At 48.3% G+C, this 23,414-nt stretch overlaps 9 protein-coding genes across 9 annotated transcripts; 6 read left to right on the top strand and 3 right to left on the bottom strand.

Moving 5' to 3' along the window:
- Nucleotides 1–1,470: 1,470 nt before the first annotated feature.
- N7496_009888 (proline racemase family protein) lies at nucleotides 1,471–2,508 on the top strand (the record flags this gene model as incomplete). The annotated part of the gene is made up of 1 exon (XM_056702801.1): nucleotides 1,471–2,508. One exon carries the CDS (start codon nucleotides 1,471–1,473, stop codon nucleotides 2,506–2,508), a length of 1,038 nt encoding a protein of 345 aa, XP_056551801.1.
- A 344-nt stretch (nucleotides 2,509–2,852) lies between these two features.
- N7496_009887 (MFS general substrate transporter) lies at nucleotides 2,853–4,893 on the top strand (the record flags this gene model as incomplete). The annotated part of the gene is made up of 10 exons (XM_056702800.1): nucleotides 2,853–3,146; nucleotides 3,209–3,251; nucleotides 3,305–3,468; nucleotides 3,523–3,717; nucleotides 3,772–3,947; nucleotides 4,001–4,078; nucleotides 4,135–4,341; nucleotides 4,396–4,463; nucleotides 4,516–4,611; nucleotides 4,664–4,893. The coding sequence occupies 10 exons, from the start codon at nucleotides 2,853–2,855 to the stop codon at nucleotides 4,891–4,893; spliced, it is 1,551 nt and encodes a 516-aa protein (XP_056551800.1).
- Nucleotides 4,894–5,770: 877 nt separating this feature from the next.
- N7496_009886 (N amino acid transport system protein) lies at nucleotides 5,771–7,260 on the top strand (the record flags this gene model as incomplete). The annotated part of the gene is made up of 2 exons (XM_056702799.1): nucleotides 5,771–7,147; nucleotides 7,204–7,260. The coding sequence occupies 2 exons, from the start codon at nucleotides 5,771–5,773 to the stop codon at nucleotides 7,258–7,260; spliced, it is 1,434 nt and encodes a 477-aa protein (XP_056551799.1).
- A 1,114-nt stretch (nucleotides 7,261–8,374) lies between these two features.
- N7496_009885 (fungal specific transcription factor domain-containing protein) lies at nucleotides 8,375–9,010 on the top strand (the record flags this gene model as incomplete). The annotated part of the gene is made up of 1 exon (XM_056702798.1): nucleotides 8,375–9,010. The coding sequence occupies one exon, from the start codon at nucleotides 8,375–8,377 to the stop codon at nucleotides 9,008–9,010; it is 636 nt and encodes a 211-aa protein (XP_056551798.1).
- Nucleotides 9,011–10,846: 1,836 nt separating this feature from the next.
- On the bottom strand, nucleotides 10,847–12,196 carry N7496_009884 (putative erythromycin esterase; the record flags this gene model as incomplete). The annotated part of the gene is made up of 1 exon (XM_056702797.1): nucleotides 10,847–12,196. The coding sequence occupies one exon, from the start codon at nucleotides 12,194–12,196 to the stop codon at nucleotides 10,847–10,849; it is 1,350 nt and encodes a 449-aa protein (XP_056551797.1).
- Nucleotides 12,197–12,592: 396 nt separating this feature from the next.
- N7496_009883 (uncharacterized protein) lies at nucleotides 12,593–13,907 on the top strand (the record flags this gene model as incomplete). Its single annotated transcript, XM_056702796.1, has 3 exons — nucleotides 12,593–13,436; nucleotides 13,521–13,784; nucleotides 13,861–13,907. 3 exons carry the CDS (start codon nucleotides 12,593–12,595, stop codon nucleotides 13,905–13,907), a joined length of 1,155 nt encoding a protein of 384 aa, XP_056551796.1.
- Nucleotides 13,908–14,315: 408 nt separating this feature from the next.
- Nucleotides 14,316–15,203, bottom strand: N7496_009882 (putative inositol phospholipid biosynthesis protein Scs3; the record flags this gene model as incomplete). The annotated part of the gene is made up of 1 exon (XM_056702795.1): nucleotides 14,316–15,203. The coding sequence occupies one exon, from the start codon at nucleotides 15,201–15,203 to the stop codon at nucleotides 14,316–14,318; it is 888 nt and encodes a 295-aa protein (XP_056551795.1).
- A 3,735-nt stretch (nucleotides 15,204–18,938) lies between these two features.
- On the top strand, nucleotides 18,939–20,564 carry N7496_009881 (class I SAM-dependent methyltransferase; the record flags this gene model as incomplete). The annotated part of the gene is made up of 10 exons (XM_056702794.1): nucleotides 18,939–18,983; nucleotides 19,059–19,090; nucleotides 19,139–19,192; nucleotides 19,356–19,389; nucleotides 19,448–19,483; nucleotides 19,556–19,674; nucleotides 19,739–19,764; nucleotides 19,834–19,864; nucleotides 19,924–20,287; nucleotides 20,331–20,564. 10 exons carry the CDS (start codon nucleotides 18,939–18,941, stop codon nucleotides 20,562–20,564), a joined length of 975 nt encoding a protein of 324 aa, XP_056551794.1.
- Nucleotides 20,565–20,844: 280 nt separating this feature from the next.
- On the bottom strand, nucleotides 20,845–22,284 carry N7496_009880 (uncharacterized protein; the record flags this gene model as incomplete). Its single annotated transcript, XM_056702793.1, has 1 exon — nucleotides 20,845–22,284. The coding sequence occupies one exon, from the start codon at nucleotides 22,282–22,284 to the stop codon at nucleotides 20,845–20,847; it is 1,440 nt and encodes a 479-aa protein (XP_056551793.1).
- Between the last annotated feature and the right edge of the window lie 1,130 nt (nucleotides 22,285–23,414).

The following is a 23,414-nucleotide window of genomic DNA, read 5'->3' as shown; positions in this document are numbered from 1 at the left end:
CGATGTATGGATCCGATGTCGATACTTCTCGTGGCTGAATGGACTTTGCTAGCGACTGACTAGGGTTGATCGAGACTGGATGCCAGCCAAAATTTGGATTTCCTATAGGAATCCGCCGAAATAGCATGAAGCCGGGCTGGCCGAATCCATCCTCGATCGGATCCTAGTGGAAAATGCACGGTCGCCTTTCGGGATCATCCGCTTCCCGAGTGATAGTGAAAGTGATAGCGTACGACGTGTCAACCTCTAAGTCAATGCTCGGCTTTGCATCAAATGTAAGAGAAAGGCGAGGACACCCCGATCTGTTTGGGTTAGCTTTAGGTTGGACATGTTCTCAGCGGGTATAGTACCGTCTGTCTGCAGCAGAATATCTCAGATAAGAGGAAATTGCAGCCATCGTTGACGAAGCCTCGGTCCATATAGATTGTCACAGAGAGAGATAGAAAGGTTGGATGGACTTGGCCCCCGTTTCTTGGCTTTTTGGTTTTCTTTGTTTCTGTTGAGAGGAAGTGCTCGGGAGCAAAGGCTTATCAGGGTCCGCGGCGAGTCCGAGTATGGCCGTGTTCCGAGTCTGGTATGATTTCGCATATGTACAGTCAGTGTGCATAAGGATATGGAACATGGTACCTGCCCCACTTAGCTTTTTACCCGTGGAGTAGGCTAAGCAGGAGCTGGAGGAGGGGTTCCCACGTGACCATGACTAATACAAGGAGCTTTGAAGGGGGGGGGGGTCACTCTATAACCAGTCCAAAGCCTGGAAATCAAACAACTTCTTGGTGTGATTCGACTCCTCAACAAGCCCCAAAGTCTATGCGAAATGCATACGATATGCACCATCAGCCCAAAGGGAAAGGGGCCGCTGTGCAGGTGATTATTCTTGCATGGTCGCTCTCCACATGACTAGAAGATCGATCGACCTTGGCATCAGGCTCGGTCGTTTGCGAATTATGGAGCAGCTCAGCCGTTCTCGACCAGCCAAACCTTCTGTTTCTATAGGCAAATCGAATAATAGCGGGTTACTTGCCTCGGATTATGGAGCTAGACGCCGATATGCAGGGGTCTAGTGCGATCTTTTGCGGGGCCATTCTCTGATCGCGACCTGTGCGTCTTGGCTAAAGGTGTTCGTGAGGAGACAATCACAATTATACAGCGCTTAAAGCGCCAGCCATTACGGATTCAAATACGTCAAAGTTTCCCCCCAAAAAAGCAAATATCGTGGGACCACTTCCCAACAAATATCTGGAACCACCTTCTCGTTTAACCAGATGACCCAATGGTCAAGAAGTCGGGAATCCCCCTGGTCGTGAAAAGTACCATTTATAACCGAGCCAAAGCCCAGGCTCTCTCAGTATGAGGCCTGCCTGAATTTCAATGGTCTGAGATCCTAGGGGGACGAACCTTCATTACTATCGAGTAACACACCCTTGGTAAAACATCTTTGCTGTTCAGGGAATCGAAGCCGGATCGACCATGCCATTCTCACGCTCGATAAACGTCGTCGGCTGCCATGCCGAAGGAGAAGTGGGTGATGTGATTACTGGTGGTGTCTTGGATGTCCCCGGGAAGACAATGTTCGACAAGCTTGTCCATTTCGAAACGAAGAAAGATAGCCTACGTCAACTTCTTCTCAACGAGCCTCGCGGCCGGGCGTCGATGAACACAAATCTCGTACTACCACCATGCGACCCTCGTGCCGATGCTGGTTTCTTGATTATGGAGAGCGAAGAATATGCGCCCATGTCCGGGTCCAACATTATTTGCACGACGACTGTGCTATTGGAAACCGGGATGATTCCAATGAAGGAGCCCGTTACTGAGGTGACCTTGGATACTGCTGCCGGGCTTGTCACGGTCACTGCTGAATGCAAAGCAGGAAAGTGCCAAAGCGTGGAGTTCGACAATGTCCCTTCCTTTGCTCTTGAACTCGACTATAAAGTCAACGTTCCTGGAATTGGGGAAGTAATTGTCGATATTGCATACGGAGGAATGATGTATGTGTTGGTGGATGCCGCTTCTTTGGGATTGATGGTCAGCAATCAACAGTCCCGTCAACTGGTGGAAATTGCAGAGAGAATCAAACGCGCAACGGAGGCTGCGTATACCCCGATACATCCTGAAAACTCCGGGATCAAGGGATTTAGCGTTCTGGCATTCACGGAGCCGTTGAAAATAGAGGATGGCGTGAAGGTAGCCACGAATGCCGTTGTGGTTTCACCTGGACGATTTGATCGCAGTCCTTGTGGTACTGGGACATCTGCTCGGCTGGCAGTGATGCATTCCAGAGGCCAGATCCAGGAAGGAGAGGTATTCAAGCATCGCAGCATCTTGGGCACTGAGTTTATTAGCCGGATTCGGGGTACCACAACGGTCGGTAAATACCCGGCTGTTCTACCAACCGTTAAAGGTCGAGCTTGGATTACAAGCTTCAAGCAGGTCGTCTTGGACTCAACCGATCCTTTTCCAGAAGGCTTCAGAGTCGGCGACCAGTGGCATATGCCACCCAATTAAGCACTCCCCAATCTCTTCTCACACCTGCATGGAGGTTGTCCCACCTGGAATATGGAGATTGGGGCATGTTAGATAAGTTCATTGTACTGTCAAATATTACAAAACAATCCACTCTTAGAGTGGATCAAGTTCACCATGAAATCACTTATCCGGGAGCTTTTCCGGCGAGGGCTGGGAGCAGATCGTCACTCAACCCCGCACTTCCCCGGAAAAGACCCATTCATCCAGCACGACAGCAGAAGTACAAAAACCAAAGCGTGGCCAAGAGCTTGGCTAGGCTTGGAAATCCCCTTAAACGGCTTTGAATTCGAAGACCGAACTCAAATCAACAAATTGCGCTCCGTATGCTTGCCAAAATGCCTGATGCTAAGGGTACTTCATCAGACCATGTGGAATACACACCGTCAACTAAGGATGACCCAAGGCCGATGGTGGAAGGAATGCCGGCATTCCTCCGAAGTTTAACCCCAGAGGAAAGGCAGCACATGGAGAAAAAGCTTGTGCGAAAAGTCGATTTGAGACTCCTCATCATGATGGTCGTCATGTATATCTTGAACTACCTGGATCGGAACAACATAGCATCTGCAAAACTGGCCGGGCTTCAGCAAGACCTTAACCTTCGCGGCGATCAGTATCAGGTAAAACCTTATTATACACGATGAGGAATTCAGGAATTCCACGCTAAATTTGGGTGTTCCAGACCTCCGTCAGTATTCTGTTTGTTGGGTACTTGCTGATGCAGGGTAAGATTATCTTGCCAAGCTAGTGTCGTGGACCTTTGCTAACAACATTTTAGTGCCATCTAACATGATTTTGAACAAATTGGGCAAGCCTTCAATTTATCTTCCAACCTGTATGCTAGCCTGGGGTATCATTTCCAGTGCGACCGCTGCAACTCAAAACTATGGAGGGCTCCTGGCCTGTCGATTCATTCTTGGCTTTGTGGAGGCTGCATACTTTGTAAGATAGGCTCGTCCATATCACACTGTGTTGGTACTGACATGGTATATCTAGCCTGGTTGCCTCTACCTGCTATCGGCTTGGTATACTCGAAAGGAACTCGTTAAACGAACTGCTCTGTTATACTCTGGGTCCCTACTTTCCGGCGCTTTCTCTGGCTTGATTGCGGCTGGCATTACTAGTGGACTCGACGGCGCTCGAGGAATTGCTGCTTGGAGATGGCTATTTATCATTGAAGGGACTATTACTGTAATTTATTGTGGCTTCCAGACATTCCACGTGAGGACGCTAACAATCGCACAGATATTTGTTGCAATCGTTTCGATCTTCATTATCCCCGATCTTCCGCGAACAACCACGTGGCTCACCGACGAGGAGAAAGAGCTTGCAGCCTGGAGGCTTGCTGAAGATATTGGTGAAGATGACTGGGTCGATAGTCAACACCAGTCCATGTTCCACGGGGCGAAGCTTGCTTTCATGTATGTCAATGGTTGAAATGAACCTACTGACGCGTACTGATCGTCTTATCCAGGGACTACAAAGCCTGGCTGCTGCTTGGCGCAATCTACGGATGCACCGCCTCAGGTGCTGTCACAACTTTCTTCCCAATGTGAGTCTCAGGTCCAAGTCAGTGATGGAGAAATTCTCTATATTAACTGAGTGAAGTGTTATGTCTGGTCTCGGCAAGGACAAAGTGACCACGCTCCTCCTTACCACCCCGCCATATTTGATCGGTACTATCGTCGTCCTGATCAATGCATGGCACGCAGATAAAACGGGGGAGAGATACTTGCATATTGCACTACCACCAATTATCGCCATTGCCTCGTTTGTGATTGCGCTGTCTACCACAAAATTTGCTCCTCGATATGTGTAAGTCAGGCTCGTGGAATCTAACTAGCAAACCCGCTAAACTTATTATTACAGTGCGATGTGTCTGATGATTGGAGGTATTTATGCCGGATACGTCGTGCTACTTGGTTATATCTCAAACGGTTAGTCAATAAACAAGTGATTCACGCTGAGTATTTACTTACGATGCGCTAGTTCTTCCTCGCCCTGCCACAAAGAGAGCAGCAGCCCTCGCGCTCATCAATTGTTTGAGCAATGTCTGCCAGATTTACACTCCCTATTTATATCCTGGTACGTGATAATCCAACGCTCTCGTATAACCAGGACTAAAAGGTCATCACAGATTCCGCGGGGCCTCGGTACACAACCGCTTTTTCGGTCAACATTGCCATGTCGGCAATGACAATTTGCTTTGCTACTATCATTCGCATTGTTCTCGGGCGGTTGAACAAACAGTTGGACCAGGAAGAGGGGACAAATATCTATGCTGACGGCCTGGAACACGCGGAAGAAAATGAAGAGCATGGACTTCCAGGGCAAGCAGTTACACAAGGATTTAGGTTCTTGCTGTAAGCGAGTACCTCGCATGTTCAAAGCTCACGACTTCACTGGGAGATGTCATATTTTGCTGCTCTATGACAATATATTCGGCCTTCAAAGGAGGCTTTTAATGGTAGCTTACTGCTGGTAAATTGAGATATATATAACCAGTGTTCATCGTCCCATATGTGATTCTCGCCTCAAGAATACCGTAGTCCATGCGAGGCCCAATTGAGTTCAAACATATTCAGTGCTGCGTTATTTGGTTGGACCACCGGCACATTCTCTAATCGCGAAATAATGTCTCATGGAAAAGCTGTAGGATGGCATTGAGACCGTGGATATGGTAATCAATTTGAAAACCTTTCAACAGTCGACTTGGCAGTCCCTATAGTGAGTCAGGGCACCTTGCCATGATTTGACTAACAAAAATGATTATGGCCAATGGTAGCTGTTTTTGTTGTGGGGCAGAATTAACACTAAGCCAATCAAAGCCACTTACGTCGTGGTGTGGATCTATAGAAATCTGCAGCGCGGATCATGCAAATTTCGTCTCGAGAATTGAGAAGCCCCGCAAGAAAGGAAAGAGGAGAAAGAATCCTGCTATTGAGCTATCTTCTCTCCAGAGGTTGATTTGGTTGTGTCAAGTACCGGGTATATTGACATTGTGGGGTTGGTCAAACGGCCTTCATCCTCAACAAATACGCAGCTCCAACTAGTGGTCGGGGGAAGTCTGGCTCTTGCTGGCTACCTTGAATTTTGAGATCAAGTTGCAGGTTGGGACTAGCTACCGACGCTGCCCCGGTGATACAGTACCTCGTCTTGAGACCTTCTCCGCATTGACAACCCCTCTTTGAGGTTTGAAGACTATCTATTGTTGTGCACATGCAGAGATTCACCACTGAGCACCATGAGTAACACTGAGAACATGGCGCATGCTACCACAGACGTGTCACTTGTCGAAGGGCAAGGGAAGAAAACAACTATGGAAGACCCCAATCCGCCTTCAATGTTTCAAGCTTCAGATGTCAAGGATTACGACTTGAGTGAGGCCGAGCAACAAATCACGGCTGCGGGCGAAGCTAAATATAGTCGCCTGTCTTGGAAGCAGCTCACTTTGATGCTTATTGTCGATGCTATTGCATTGGGTGCTCTTTCTATCCCACAGGCCTTCGCGACGCTAGGCATGATTGCCGGCGTTGTCTGCTGCGTCGGTATTGGGCTGATAGCTGTCTATACGTCGTGGATCATTGGCAAGGTCAAGCTGGCCTTCCCTGCTGTGCAACATTACGGAGATGTCGGCGGCTTGCTGCTGGGCCGAGTCGGTTATGAAGTCTTTTCTGCGGTGTTCGTGATTCAGCTCATCTTCGTCGTCGGCTCGCACTGTCTCACCGGCACGATTGCTTTTGCTACTATTACAGAGAGCACTATCTGTTCTCTCGTGTTTGGTATCGTTTCTGCAATCATTCTGTTTCTTCTCTCAATTCCTTCCTCTTTTGCCGATATCACAATCCTCGGTTATATTGACTTTGCCTCCATTCTTATCGCTATCGGCATCACGATTATCGCGACAGGTATTCAAGGAAGCAATTCACCGGGAGGCCTTGCCGCGGTAGCTTGGTCCGCCTACCCAAAGGAGAATGTGACGTTCACTGAAGCCTATGTCGCTATCGGAGATATCGTCTTCGCATATTCATTTGCCACATGTCAATTCTCTTTCATGGAAGAGATGCACACACCCACGGATTTCACCAAGTCTATCTGGGTCTTGGGTTTGATTGAAATCATCATTTACACCGTGACTGGAGCGACTATCTACGCATTTGTTGGATCTGATGTTCAGTCTCCAGCCCTTCTTTCGGCTGGTACTACTATTAGCCGAATTGCTTTCGGCGTGGCTTTGCCGGTCATATTCATCTCAGGCTCAATCAATGCGATCGTTGTCGGACGATTGGTTCACGCCCGAGTTTACAAGAATAGCGTTATTCGGTATATCAACACACCCAAGGGTTGGATGACGTGGATTCTCTTCGTTGCCGTCATCACTATCGTCGCCTGGATTATCGCCGAGGCTATCCCTTTCTTCACTGATTTGCTCTCCATTATCTCGGCGCTGTTCACTTCCGGCTTCTCCTTCTATCTACCACCAATTATGTGGTTGATACTCCTTCGCAAGGGCAAGTGTTTCTCAAAGGAAAACCTGCCTTTTGCTATTATCAATTTCTTGGTCTTTCTCATGGGGCTGGCAGTGCTGGTCTGTGGGCTGTACTCGAGCATTGACGATATTGTAAGTCTATCTGTGAGAGCAGTTGTAGTGAGATAGTTTGCTAACGGTGATTATAGCGAAACTCGTACCACACAGGGAGTGTTCGGAGTCCTTTCAGCTGTTCTCAGACGTGATATTTTTTTTCCATTTGGCGCGGAAGCAGTTCATCTGGGATATTTAAAGGTTGACATGCCCCACTGAAAAGGGGCATGGATCTTAGATTCTTGTCACATACTCATGTAGAAAATCTTCAATTTTATTATCAGGGGTTTCTGAATTCGAGAAATTCCAAATCATGGCACCATTCATATCCAATTTAAGCAAAGCCAACATGGTAATGATCGGAAAACGCATTTCCGAGGGCTTTTCCGGATGGATAAAAACCCGCTCTTGGCACAAGGGGCTAGCTAACTAAACATGCCGTGGCAGTTAGAATGGAATGGGAGGCTGGGGTTCTATGAGTCGTCTGTATGGATTATCTCGCGGAAATGAATACAATGCGTATTCATGCCTCCATAGTGCAGGACATTGATTGCAAGTACAGGCCGGTTCGTGCACTATTTAAACCCTGGCTTTTTCGTCGCTTCCAGGGTAGAGTTCGAGAACTTTAGTTACTCCATCAATCAGGAGCGAGATTCATGATAAAATAGAGAAGATTGTCGACGGACTTATGAGCTATACGCCGATGGTGTATCAATTTGTAAAATGTGGCTGGAAGGAAAGTCAGTCCCTGGAGGTGGCACTATGGAAGCCGGGCATCCATGTGGCCACACGCCTATTTGCGGGGTACCCCAGACTCAACAACTCCCGGCTTTCACCTAGAAATTCCATCCTTTAATCATTGCGGATACACTGTTCATAACCACATTCCTTTTTGGAAAAGAATCCATAAGGATCCGTCACTGAATAAATGCCCGATACCTACCCAAACAAGCGCCGCCGTGGCAAAGAGCGTGTTAGAGTCACTCGGGCATGCGACACATGCAAAAGGTACGGGTTACTGAAGCTCGAAAAGGCCATCGATATACTGAGTTTTAATGTAGGAAAAAACTTCGTTGCTCTGGGACTCTTCCATGCTCGCTTTGCGTTCGGTCGACGGAAAATTGTGAATATAATGCCGGCTATAGGAGAGGCAGGATCCCGGATATTCCGATCGTTGATCAAGACACAATCAAGGGTTTGCAGTCTCCAACTACCACGCCTGGTCGAATTGCCCCAGATAAATTTGCCAATCAAGCCCCAGGGAGAATGATGCAGCCCGGATCGAGTCCTCCAGATCAGGCCCGTACCCAACTTAGCATGCAGTTAATTCCTGGACAGGACACTGAGCTCTCTGCCGAGTTAATGAGCAGTACCAGTCCAGTTATGAGCGCTTACTTGCAACAACCGCACTATCCGCATGTTTCAACTGGTAGTCCTACTCTTTTAAAGAAAGCTGATTCACCTGTCACATCATCTCGGAACTCTCCGGAGCCAGATGAGACTGATTTGGAGGGACACTATTTGGGGGCATCCTCCGGGGTCTCGTTTTTACTCCGTGTACAGAAAAGGCTTCATGATAATTTCCGGATTTCTGCCACCGAGACAATATTCAACTTTGGCGATGCTCCTCTTCCCACATGTGACTCCCATTTCCTGGTACTCCCGCCCATTCGGGAGGCCAAAGTACTCGTTGATCGATATTTTGATTTCTCATTTCCTACTCATCGTTTTCTCCATCAGAAAACAGTCGAGACATGGCTACAGGACTTCTATTCAGGATTGAATGAAACGAGCAACATTGTTGACCGCGCAGTGAAAGCTGTCATCTTGATGGTTCTGGCGCAGGGCAAGCAGTATCTGTCAGAGGACGATGGATTGGTTGCTGAATCAGTGAAAAGGTAACCTGCCATTCATCAGATCTCGAAGCATTTTGTGCTGACCAATTGAAGTAATGTCTATTTTGCAGCTTCGGAGAGCCATCTTTTGTCCGAGAAGGGTGCAATAAAACTTACAAGCATTCAAGCACGACTCGCACAGTGTTTCTATCTGTTATCTGAATCCAGAATCAATCATTGCTGGAGCCTGTTTGGAACCACCGCTCGCCTAGCACTTGCCATTGGACTAAATAGGCGAAGTCGGCGCGGTATGATATCAGACTACGTAGAAGACGAATGCAGGAGAAGAGTTTTTTGGTGTGCCTACAGTCTGGACAATCACCTAAGTGCTGCGCTCGGCCGTCCGAGAATATTCCACGACGAGGACATTGATCAAGTGCGTATTCTCGTTCTACAATTCTCGTATCTCAACTAACACTATTAATTACTATCAAGGAACTTCCAACTTGTGCGAATGATTCTCAGATCTTACGACATGCCATTCTACCCGCTGAATCCCGAAGGCAAAGCATCATGCTGGCCTCTATTTTCCATGCTAAGTACGCGAACCGTGAAAATAATAAAGGCCAAGACTGACATTATGGACATCAAGGCTTTCGAAAATAATCAGTGGAATTCTGAGAGAGCTCTATGGAATTCAACAGAAGCCGCTGGATGTACAGGTGGAAATTGCACAGAAATACGGTGCCGACTTGACTCAGTGGAGGAAAGATATTGGTGCATTCATTGACACGCCCAATATTGAGCTCCTCCAAGTCACCTACCAACGTCAATATACCGTTTTGAACTTTGCATTTGCTCACGCGCAAATCTTGCTTTACAGGCCATTTGTGCTACGCAATCTCGCATCCGTTAGCAAGGGTAAAGCTCCAGGCAGCTCTCATCTTCGCACATCAAGTGAAGAGAACATCAAAAGGTGTCTTCAAGCTGCGACTAGGATTTTAGAATTATTTCAAATCCTTTGCAGAACTAAGCGCATGTACAAATCATTCTTTGTAAGACCAAATCCTTTCCTGACTCCCAGCCATCATTAACAAGCCCACAGTTTACCCACTACTACGTGTTTTGTGCAATTGTGGTACTTTATGTCTCTGTTATTCAAAACCGGATGAACATCGATATTGAACCCAAGCATAATTTGCGAATAGGAGAGGAAGCACAGAGAGAACTGGCAAAATGCGGCACGCAGGCATCCTTTCCGCAGCGTTACGTGGTGGTATTAGAGGAATTGAGACGCGAAGCAAGAAGAATTATGAATCAAACGAGAGACCGGCAGGATCCATCGATTGGGACCTTGAATGTGCATGAGCAACTGTCCGAATCGAGCTTCACCCCATCATCGGAACCATTCAATCAGGTCGGCGCCTCTTATACGGCGCCTCTATATCACTCAAATACAGGTAACTGGGTACATGAAGCGGTCGAAGATATGTCTCCCACCTCACACCTTGCTGACATGACTGGATGGGGGGACTTCGATTCTCTTGTGTTGACAGGATTGGGGGAGCTAGGTCACCTGTTTCCTGATAACCACGTAGGATGATAGAGGATTGAGATCTCCCATCAAAGTGATTTGATGCATGCGCGCAAATATTTCAGTGATGCACAAATACTGTGAAAGTGTTGAATGTGCAATTTAAATGTTCAAAATTCATCAGCGAGTCAATATCGCCGCTGGGCCATTTTTCATTGTGTCTTTCCAGCTGTTGTCAATGCCAGCGTCATCACTGGAGCTATAATCCGAATACCTATGGATGTCATTAAGACTCACAGAACCGTTAAGCCACTAAAACTAACTCTTGAGGGAAACGAGGTACATTCGAGTAGTCTTGTAGAGATAAATTTAAAGTCCAAATGGGTAAGTCTCCTCTTTTCCGAGCGGCGTGACGGGCTGAATGACTTCGAGGGGTTTGACAGCGGCTGTGCGATCGAACCATATGTAGCCGTCAAATTGCTTGTGTAGTTGTGCTTGTGAGTAGTGCGACATTCTTTCCGTGTCAGGGCGGTATATGACACCGATAAACCGCTCAAGACGATTTTCCCCAGCGAGCGCAGCACGTAGGGTCGGGTCAATGTGCTCGCGTCGAAGATCTAGCAAGAAACGAGGTACGCCAGTGTTATGCGCCACGATTTCCCAACTGTCCTTTCTGGAAGGATTGACGGCCATGACTTCCATATCATCGTCCCACTCGTGTGCAGCCGCGACGGTGCCTGTGTGGGTTCCACATCCAAGAATTGCGACATTCTCACGGCCCATTCGCTCACGGCATATCTGACCAATGTTGACCTCATTTCGACGGCTTCCCATGCTAGTGAATCGAGCGTCGCCGACGTGAGAGTTGTGGGCCCATACTACAGCTTTGTGTTCTGGAGGTGGGTGGTGCTGCAAGATACGCTGCAAAGTGTCGACCATATGGGTATCTCGCAGTGTCCAAGAAGTAGCTGAGCTCCAGTACATTAACTTATAGTACTGCTCGGAATCTCGAACGAGGAATGCATTCTGCGACGAACTCTGATACTCCTCACCATCACGTGGGTCAGATTCGATGTATTTCAGTCTGTTGGCGAGGAGATCTCGTAGCATTCTCATCACTTGAGGCTCGCAATCCTCCATTCCACGTATGGTAGCAAGACCGTACGCAGAGGGGTCTTCAACCCAACGCTCCAAGCAACCGTAGCGTTGCCGCGCCATCTTACCGGCTTCCGGATCGACACGGTCAAGATACTCTATCACCGCACGGATTGAAGAGCCCATACTATATAAGTCCAGTCCGTAAAAGCCCGCACGCTTCTCAGGCGGCTGAGTGCTGTTCCACTCGCGCATCCACTCGACAAACTCCTGCATCTCTCGGTTACGCCACATCCAAGTCGGAAATCTTTTGAAGGGCTCGAAACCCTTTGCCTTGCCTCCAATTTGTGCCTTGGGACCGGGCCTTAGGCGAACATATCGATCAATGGCTTCGGCATCCGGCCAGTCTGCTTCCACGGCAACTATGGTGTAGCCGTGTTCCTTGATCATCCGCTTTGTGATCTCTGCACGCGCATGATAGAACTCAGATGTACCGTGACTTCCATCGCCGATTAGCATCACCTTTTTATCTGCAAACGAGTCAAAATAGGAGGCGAAGGACTTGTCCTCAATCTCCGGAAGAGGCTTTATCGCCTGGTTGAATAACTCTTGTAGGTGTGCCATGGATGTCGACAGACGTCGCAGAGATATTGAGGGCATGAAACGAAACCGTTAAGGTGCGATGTATACTGAAACATTGTTCGATCCTTCATTTTGCAATAAATTGCCATTTAGACCGAGCAATGATTGGGAATTCCGAGGTAGGTGAGATCACATCCGAGTAAATGCGTAGTCATCATGACTTCACGTCGCCACAGCTACAGCAAATCCAAACCACAACTCTCATCCAACCGAGCGACAGCTGTCTGCCACTCGATGAGGTTATAGAATGAAAATTCTGGCGAAGCATTTCAAATGACTCTTGGCCGTAGCTTAACTCTTCACAGTTTACGAAGAATTTCTTTTCCTAAATCGCCACTAATAGGCCCCTTCCAAAGCCGCACGAGAAGCCTCGCCAACATGGCCCTCCCGATCAGCAGCCCATCTCCAAAAGTGGATCGATTCCAACAAGCAATGGAATCGGTCTATGGCAGTTTTAGCGACATATCAGAGCCCGAGAAATGGACTCCGCCCCCAGAATCGGGTGGCCATCGTGGACGATATTTATGGACGGACGCTTTTGGGGTGATCAACCTCCTAACCATGCATAAAGAATATCGTCGAGCCGGCGACAAACCGTCTCAGGATGATCGCTATTTGATTTTGGCACGACGACTGATCCAAACGGTGCACGATATCCTGGGTCGCACACGAGATGGGCGGTCGCGATTACCAGGAGCCACAGATCAGAACCCTCTTGGAGGTGGATTGCGCATTGGGAAGACTGACGAATATGGGCCCGACTGCGATGGGCAGTACCACCATTATCTCACTGTGTGGATGTTTGCGCTCAACCGGATGGCAATGGCATCGGGCGACATGAACTACAACCGACAGGCCGTGCAACTAGCTCGCGCTATTCATCCAAAGTTCTTCGTTGATCGAAAGGCTGCACGTCCGCGCATGATTTGGAAGATGTCGATGGATTTGTCAAAGCCGCTTGTCAACTCGGAAGGCAACCTCGATCCGATAGATGGATTCGTCACATTTCGCCTGCTTCAAGCGACGGCCGCTGCTGCAGGTGACGGTGATGACCTCTTGGAAGAAGAGATCTCTGACTATAGACGAGTCATGGACCGTAAGGGACAACATTTTGTGTCCAAGGATCCACTTGACTTGGGCATGACTCTGTGGACGGCGCACTGGTTCTCTGAGACGGAAGGCTGGGCATCAAGTCTTGTCAACCGGTGTTTCGAACAGCTATGTGAGTTGAATCCCGGACTCCTCTAACAACACAGTATATCAGCCTCCTAGATCACAAGAAGTGCTGACGACATTCTACCTCAAGATGATCTGTTCGAGATAAACAGGCATCTTGAACGTAGCATCAAATTTCGCTTAGCTTTTCGGGAGTTTGGAACTTGTCTGGGCCTTCAATGTGAATCAGAGCAGACTGGAGAAAAGGAAAGAGCCGTTGATTTCAAGAGCTGGTCAGATGCGATCATCGTCGCATGGGATCCGTATATGGAACTCTCCGCCTCGGCAAGTCTGACTCCTGCGGACCTGCGGCCTATCACTCGAGTGATGTATGCTTCGGCTTTGATTCCTGGTGGTAAGTGCCCTCCAACGGCGTAATCCATGGCTGGCCCTACAGTCGTTCTCTGTACTGACACATTCCCTGCGTCTAGCCTTCTGTTCAGGGTACCTGGGCCCCGAGCCAAAGGATGTCGTCTAGTTAGCGGTGGCCGTATTTGTAACTAGTAGATATGTAAATGACATCATCTGGATTCTGAAAAATAGCAATGCAGAGATCAACTTCTTTTGAAATTCTCCTGCAAGCAAGCGTATGTATGAATGCAAATCCACCGTAAATGCATGGTCGTGTATAGAAATGATGTCGTCTATCGCCAAATAAAATATGTACAAGCACCACAAGAGGGATTGCCATGCCTTTCTATAGCCCCGGGATGCCCACAATATCCCTCCACGGCGTGAGTCTCCTCGGAAGTATGTAGATTACATACACGGAGCTCAGGGCAACAGTCAACCCAGACCACTATTAGCCAATATTCGTCAGCAAAATGTCCATGATAGTCGGAATTAAAGCGACTCGGCTGTCGAGGCAAAGATTATGCTCGAAAAATCAACTAACCTTTTCTAGCCACGTGTGGAACCAAATGGCAGTCATGAAAAGCATCCACCAGCCTAGCCCAACAACACCCCACACTAAGCGTAGAGACCATTTCCTCGCAAAACCAGAGTCGACATCTTGATCACCACTCCCGGAGACGACTGGGTCACTCGCCTTGCGTTCACGTGCACTTTCCCCATCGGCCCGAGTCGATGTTGAAAACGCGGAGAATGCCCCAGCACCGACCACCTCGTGGGCCAGGAGTGCCGTTGCCAGCACCAGCATGAAAACATGACCACTGATGTCGTGACCGCCTCTCCAGGCCCCGCCCGCGGCTTTACAGGCTGCCGCAGAGAAAAGGGTCTCGACCTGGGCCGAGGGACTTCCACTCAAGTCCATCTTTCGTGCCCGGCCAATCGCCTCTTCACACTTGCCGCCCGTAACGACAAAGCTCCGATCGATTATCGCGGGACCAAAGAACCACTGCGTCATCAAGTACCATATCGTCGTAGCGATCGCATAGCGGAGGAGGGCTTGAAGAGTACGTCGCACACGGGTCTGTTGTTGGGACTGGGAGAGAGAAGATGAGGCAAGGTACGCGGGCTGGAAGAGAAGTATCGAGACAAAGGCAGCTGTGGTCCACAGCCATCCAATCTTCACAAAGTAGAGATTGAAAATATTATTCTTTCGAGCAAAGTAATTGACCGGGTTCTCGGAGAGGTGAAGGTCGGCGGCGAGTGAAGGTGCGAGGGGAGCAGACGACTGCGGCAGGTGTGAGGAAGACTCTCTGGCAGCACGAGCTACTGGCGAGATCACGGAGAATAATGAGCCTAATAGCAAAGTGGCTGGGTATATAAGGAGAGCGGCCGGGGAGGGAGCAGGACGAGTGGGTGCGGCCATGGTTGTCGGTGCAGAGACCCCAGGGTGCGGGAGTCTCTCGTGTCTAGTTTGTGGCTGGAATTATTGTCGAGGTGCAAGAGGTGTCGGGAATGAGACTGTAGGCAATAGAAATGACAATTGAGAGGAGCGAAAGCAGGATGCATGGGGAAACTGAGTGCCTTGACAGCTGGACGGATGACATCAACTTCGCCTGCCGAGGCACTAACGTGGTCGGTAAGCGAGTGGGCCATGTAAGCGAGCGGGCCACCTAACCGCTTTTTCGCGTCCTACCACGTTCATCTATCTTCTATCCACCACCATGCCTCCAATTCGCGCCGGGTTAAGCCAGGATGCTATGCAACAAGAGGGCCGCATCTTATTAGCTGTACAAGCTATAAACAACAAGGAAATCGGCTCTATTCGGAAGGCTGCAGACCAGTTTCAAGTTCCCCGGAATACGCTCACGCGTCGACTACGCGGTACTACAAACCGTGCTGAATCTCGCGCAAATTCTCATAAATTAACAGAGATCGAAGAGGAACTACTTCAGCAGCGGATACTATCGCTAGATCGACGTGGAGCAGCCCCTACACAAGCTCATGTACGAGAAATGGCTAATTTGCTACTCGCGAAGCGTGGTTCTATCTCTATCCAAACCGTCGGCGAAAAATGGGCATATAACTTTATCCAACGCCATCCGGACCTTAAATCTCGCTTTTCACGACGATACGACTACCAGCGAGCACTACAAGAGGATCCAAAGATTATTCAAGAGTGGTTTAACCTCGTACAAACCACGATTCAGCAATACGGTATCCTCGCGGACGATATCTATAACTTTGACGAGACTGGGTTCGCGATGGGCCTTTGTGCGCATCAAAAAGTGATTACTCGAGCGGAATACTACGGTCGGAGATCGGTTTTACAGCCAGGGAACCGCGAGTGGGTAACCGCAATCGAGTCAATTAACGCTTCGGGGTGGGCACTTCCACCGACGCTTATTTTTAAGGGCAAGCAATATAATCAAGCCTGGTTCAAAGATCTTCCGTACGACTGGCGCTTCGAAGTTAGTACGAACGGGTGGACGTCTGACGAAATAGGCCTTCGCTGGCTTCAAAAGCAATTTATTCCGTCGACAAATAGTCGTACGCGCGGAAGATATCGACTTTTAGTCCTCGACGGACACGGAAGCCATCTAACAGCAGAATTCGACCAAATCTGCGCGGATCACGATATTATACCGATCTGTATGCCAGCACATTCCTCGCATCTTTTACAACCGCTTGATATCGGATGTTTCGCGGTTTTAAAGCGCGCATACGGTGGTTTAGTCGGCCAGAAAATGCGGCTCGGGATTAGCCATATCGACAAGCTTGATTTCCTCACAGCTTATCCACAAGCTCGTACCGACGCATTTAAATCAGAGACGATTCAAAATAGCTTCCGAGCAGCAGGATTAGTACCTTTTAATCCCGAACCAGTGCTATCAAAGCTCAATATTCAACTTCGGACGCCTACGCCGCCCTCAAGCCGCGGTAGTCAAGCAAGCGCTTTTTGCCCCCATACGCCCGCGAACGTGGACGAGCTTTATAAGCAAGCAGCTTCAATTAAAGCTTTCCTAAAACGACGCTCGAAAAGTCCCCCATCGCCGTCGCAGGCCGCGCTAAACCAGCTTATTAAAGGCTGTCAAATCGCGATGCAAAACGGTATCTTTCTCGAGCAAGAAAATAAGCAGCTACGCGAGGAAAATACTACACAGAAGAAAAAGCGTGCTCGTACAACTAGATGGATAGCTCACGATGACGGTCTGAGTGTACGAGAAGCAATGGAGCTCGAGGAAGCTCATAATGCCTTTTTTCAGGCCATACCAGGTCCACGAGTGCCACCAGCGCAGGGTATACCGGCACCGAAGCCGAGGGCCTTACCTAAATGCGGCAATTGCAGTGAAATAGGGCATAAGAAGAATTCTTGTCCAAATAGAGAATAATGAATATAAAGGAGTTGTGGTTGATATATATCGATAAATGTGTAGAAATTCTGGTTGGGTGGCCCGCTCGCTTACATGGCCCACTCGCTTACCGACCACGTTAAGACTTGATGCCTGCAAAATCAGGCAACAAAATATGGGCTGGTCTTCTGAAGGGAAAGAGGTTCGAACTTTGCGCCCATAAAGCAGCAAGCACTATATTTAGGAAGAGACATGCTAGCAGTGGTATAGACCACTTTTTCTACCTAATAATGAAGTAACGATATCATCCATTTGACTTAGTATTTAACTATGGGCCTGTTACAGTACACATGAATAGATCTTTCCTCCATGCTTTTTTTCATGCGCTATGTAAGATCTATGTTTAGCTAGAATATGCAGGATGAGTGAAGAGATAACATCCGGGTCTGGAGCTAGGCATCCTAAGCTAGTTATGTGCGGAGTCTCCATCTCGTTACCTACAGTAGTGTGCCGTTATTTATGTGCTAGCCGAGGTGGCGTGGCTTTTAAGTTAAAAGGCTTCCATTTCTAGAACATCTATCTCTAGCTTCATTACGATCAACGATGGATTTCTTTCAAGTATCCCGATCACGATGAGCCTAGTGTTCTATCTTCCTTGGATATTTGATCTTGACTATTGAGTGGACTGAATCAGTATAGGCATGTAGGGTAGTTGACTTTACAGAATGTGATATCAAAATGATTTAAGCCCAAGGCACGAAACTTCCACCGTACTTGACTCTCCACAACATGTGATGCTGCATGGGCACATCAGATGCCGCATGAAAAGGTTTCCTACTCTACCGCGAGGCTCAGCTATCACACGTCTATTTTCCGGTGACCCGAGATGAATTATTTCTATCTTCACTCAACACAAAGAGCGGGACCATAATTTCTATGGCGATCGGAATCTGGGCACTTCATCTCCGCTTTGAGTGGCAACCACCCAAACTGCTGGGTTCGCCTCTGCATTGCCAATTCCGTGGCCAGCACCACACTGTATTATTATTCAGGTCCGGTCTAAGAAATTGCATGTTGGGCAATGGCCAGCCTGGTCACCTTGCTCCAGGTGTTCACTGCTCAGGATGGCCGTTAAAAAGCCCTATCCTAGCATTAATGGAAAAGAGCTTAGTGTGCTGGATCGCCCTGGGGTAATGATCATTACACAGTTCGAAGGTCCAGCCTATCCTCAGGAAGGAATGACATTCGGCTCCACAGACTAGGGCACGAGAAAGGGAGAAAGAAATGAGTAGTGTCCCATTCCCAGGACTGATATTTGCTAGTTAACTTGTTGTATCGCAGCCTTCTCAACCCGTTGCAACTTTGCCAAAATGCCCCCACCGCGGTCGGCGATTGGACAAAAAATGGGTCCTTTTCTGGCCCTGCGGATCGGCACACACGGCTGGACTAATCACTGCGGCGCATCTCCATGCCCCCCAGCGGTTGACTCCTGCCTTGATTGCTCACTAATGCCCGTGGGAGCCCTTCGCAAAGCCTGAACCAGACTGTCGGGACGGCACTCCCTCGTTGCAAAAGGGATTGCGGAGCACTAACCAGTGGAATAGTGTAATAAAAGTTGAATAGCGCTGGTCCCGACACTCTGGAACACTAACTGTTGTCGTAAAGCTGGAGGGGTCATAAGACTCCAGTCGGTGTGGCTGTTGACCACTGCAATCCTCCAATTTCTTTACTCCCTTGGATCCCTCTTCTATCGCGAATCCTTGAGAACTATCTTCCGGAAAAATCTCGCGCTCATCGACCTGCGTGGGATGCACCACGCCATGCAACATGGCTCGGACGCCATCGAGCCTGATGTTAGTGCCGCTCGGAGGGGTCGCCGTGAGATATGAGTGACATTGCATGGAGTACTGATCTTATTCCGCGCATAGTTCTCGGATGTCGATTCAGCGTACCCGGAATCGTAAGTGGTAGGCAAGAACGTGCGTATCTGCGCTAACTCTCCGATAAGGTTGGGTGACGCCAGTTATACCACCAGTATCACATCATCTGCACTAAACTATCAGTATGTCACCATAACAAAAGAAACCTAGAAAAAAAAAAGAAACAAAAGCACTTTTTTTTCTTATTCTGCAAATCATCGCTGACAACACAGATATGAGGTAATTACCATACAGCTGATACCACAATCAAAACCTCCTGCTTAGTAGCGTCTAGAACGGTCGCAGATACCACTCCTACCATGAAGGCGAATATGTCCTGGTAGGTCAACCCTCGATCGATCTTCGGCTGATCAATCTGATCTAATTTCCCATTCTAGCCGAACGATGAGAGAGAACAAGATCGTCTTGATCTGGTTAGTGCTTACCAGCCTCGTCGATCCAACCCTTAACTACTTTATCTTGATTGACTAAACTATCGATGACAGAGTCACCACATTTACTTAATGCTCCTTAAGGGGGAGCTTCACGCTGCGCCAATAAAAAACCCAAGGAGGGTATTAGATATTGGTACGGGTACGGGGATATGGGCTATGGATTTTGCAGAGTAAGCTCTATCTAAGCTCTATCTTGCAGAAGTCACGCATTTACCATCGAATAACCCACTCTAGCGAACATCCGGAAACAGAAGTAATTGGTATGAGACACCATCTTCTCTTGGACACGGGCTCGCTGAGACGGGGGTTGCTTGACTAATACCATGTAGGAATTGATTTCAGTCCCATTCAACCATCATGGTAAATATCACCCAGCCAATACTCTCATATATTACCATTATTCTAACGTATCAATTCAGGGTACCGCCGAATTGTCGCTTTGCAATTGACGACTTCGAACAACCGTGGTCATATAGCAAGCCATTCGACTTCATCCATGGACGCGAGCTAGAGGGAGCCATCCGCGATCATGACACGTTATTCCAACAAGCCTTCCAGTATTTGAATCCAAACGGATGGCTAGAGATGTCCACGATTGAAGTCAATACATACTCAGATGACGACACCCATCTCAAAGCAACAAATATGCTCGAGAGTGTGATACAATTACACGCAGGGTCAAGGATGTTCGGAAAAGACATGTCATCCGTGTTCACTTGGAAAGAGAAGATGGAGAAGGCCGGATTCATCAACGTAGAGGAACGGGTGTTCAAGGTATTTGCTGTAAGTCAATATGGCGGAATTTTTATACTAACCCTTCATGTAGCTTCCCCAAAGTCCTTGGCCTAAAGATCCTAAGCTGAAAGAGCTGGGACGATATCACCAACTCAACATGTTGGAAGCCATGCCCACCTATAGCTATGCGCTATTCACACGCATGCTTGGATGGGATCGAATGCGGATTGAGGCTCTTTTGGCCGGTGTTCGCCACGAATTGAAAGATTTGTCGAACCATTTGTATTCAAAAGTACATATGGTATACGGGCAAAGGCCGGAGTGACCTTTATTAAGGTACCTAAATGTACATAAAATTCTTTCGAATGATCGAAAATATACCCATTATCTTGGTTTAAGGGCGACAACTATACAGGAACACCGAGGAAACCCTCTTGGGAATGTAGTCACTATAAAATAATGCCATTCGAACTGGGATCCGGTACCAATAGTCCAGACATAACGATAGGATATCTCTAATCCCAAGCCAAAACACCACGCTAACATAAATTCTTGATCTCATATCATCAAAAGAAGAAAGTAAATTTCGCCAGAGTAGACCCTCCTCACTTTGACCTGGTGCTGTCCATTTTAGAGACAATTTTTGAGAGTGACTCAGACTGCTGCAAACGAATGCTGTTCCGTGTCTCCTTCCAAGACATAAGCTCGTTTAATTCCCTGCTTTCGTAGGTTGCGTTGGGTGTATCCGGACTTCCAACCAGAGTAAACGATGACTCATCTGGGGTATTTGTGACGATAATTTTCGGTATATTTATTGCGATTTGTGGGGGTTGTACGCATATAATGGTCGAGTCACCGGGTAGCTCTGCAAGGACCGGCACGGGCTTTCGCATGATGGTACCAGACGATGACGGAAGCTCTGCTACTGGAGTTTTGGGTTCCTGTGACACATCACTCGGAAGCTCTGCCACGGGATCGGGCGATGCATCGCTTGAAAGCTCTGCGACAGACTTCGCGCCCGGCTCCATAGTCGAGAGTTCAGCTGCAGTCTCCGATGTGGTCTCCTGAGCTGGAGCCTCGATGGGCAATTTCAGGTTCTCGAGATGATTCAATACTCGATCGAGTCGGCACTGATATCGAACCAACCGAGATTGCTTTTCTTCGGCGCGTCCACGACCTTGAAATTTCCAATGTTTCCGGTTTGTTGAGCTGATCTTGCCTTTTCCCTTGCGTTTCGCCATGTCCAACCGACATGGCTCCAGAAGATCGGCCAATTCCCGTGCCGAGTCATCGGCATCGACGATGGTCGAATTGATCCAATTGTGTTCAATTTCTCCGAGTTGAGTCGATTTGGAGTCCCTGAGCCTCTTTGCCTCCTTGACCTGGGAGGAAACGTGATCCGTAAACTTAAGCAATCCCCGGATCTGCTCGTCTGGCCGGCGCTTTTTTATGGACAGATCAACTGACAGAGAGGAAGTCGCTGTTAAATCGGTAGCGGTCTCAGATGGCGATTGTGGAGATGAAGTAGAGGGAGAAGATATAGAGGACACGGGAGAGGGTTGTGATGATGGTGACGTTGTCGATATCTCGGGCTTCGATGATTTGGAGGTCTCAGTTAAGGATCTTGTTTTGGCTAATTGCACAGCTTGTTGTGACTCTGGGATAGGAGGGATGGTTTCGGTTGGTAAGCTAGCTGGCTCCGAACCCTGCTCGGTCGGGGGCTTTTTCTGCTCGGCTTGGTTTTCAAGAAGATTCATGTGTTGTAGACGGTCTGTCGACTGATAAATTCTGTTCGCCGACCGTGCCAACATGCCTGCAGTTGACTGGCGGCACATGGTCTTGGAGTGATTCCACGAGTCCGCCGACTTATGCCAGGCCACCATGGTAGTCTGATGGCATCGATCCTTCGAGTCGTGCCACACGGTGGTAGACCGACGCCATGCTTCCGTTGTGGACTGCTGTAATTTGTTGGTAGACTGTTGCCATTTGGCTGTTGATTGCTGCCAGAGCTCCCCCGGTCGGTTCAGCACGCCTGTTAAGCCCATATTTGTGGCGGCAATACTTGGTGGCGGCAATATGAATGTCAAAAGGGGAGTGTCGATGTAGAGGGCCCGGGGCCTGGGCACTCGGTAGTTTGCTTCAAAGTCAAGGCCCCGTGTATGAGGTGAGACGGGACTTATATCTTCTTATTATCAGCCATAACACACGCAGGAAAACGCCTTGGTCTACATCCCAATTTGTATATGATTTGCTTGCCTGCTTCGTTGGCCCCCCTGAGTGGGGTAATTAGTATTGCTTATTGGCAGATGCACTTGTCGGGGCGGCGATGCATCGTGATTCAGGTTTACTGTGCGAGCGCCGAGCAACGAGGTCCATACTGTATCGGGGCTGGTCGCAAGCAATCGTAGGGCCTGCGCCATAACAATTAATAATGATTTGGACCGAGGATTGGTTGGTTCGTCTGCTAACGCAGGCATCCATTCTCATCATTGGTCCTGATTTTCACAGGGCTTGGGGCCAAAACTCCCATGAAACTCCACTCGAACTGCCATCATTGGGTCTTTCGTATAATCCCGGGCGAAGCCATCATCTTTCGCTGACTGTCAATCTCCTCCAGGTCGCTATTTTTATCAATGAAGGCGGGGTTGCCTCAACACTCGGGAGATGCCTCAGATTTGGTATTTGGTGGAATTGCGCGTATGGTCTTTTTCCAACACGTCCGGAAACATGACATGGCGCTACTTTTCTCAAATAAAGTAACTCCAATTTTAATATTTGCAAGAGTCGCCAGTTTGAGTAAAAGGTGCAAAGATTCGGGGCTGAAAGCGAAGGCGAAATTGCCCATTGCAACTCGTTGGCAGATGAGAAGATCTCCGTTGACAGGTTTGCCTGGCCCCCAAAGTTCCTACACCCCCGTCAAAACAACGCAAATCAAACAATCATTCGGCCTGGGATTGCGTATGCTCAGTTGATTTTCTATATCTCATTTGATTTGAGAACTCCAAGAACTAGTGGGCTTCGTCAACGCACGAGCTGAAAATGAGAAGCACAGAACCCAAGAATGTCGATTTCAAGATCTGTGTTAATTTGTGGCACGGAACACAAAATAGAAAAATCTAAACATAATCATGAACAGTCACTCCGTAACTCCCAGATATTAATGCCTCAAATTCAC

This window comes from Penicillium cataractarum (genome assembly GCF_028827025.1).
Source record: "Penicillium cataractarum strain IBT 29864 chromosome Unknown utg000008l, whole genome shotgun sequence".
In the NCBI taxonomy this organism is placed as follows: Eukaryota; Fungi; Ascomycota; class Eurotiomycetes; order Eurotiales; family Aspergillaceae; genus Penicillium; species Penicillium cataractarum.
Note: the sequence above shows the minus strand (reverse complement) of the source record. Positions and strands in the feature narration are given on the sequence as shown.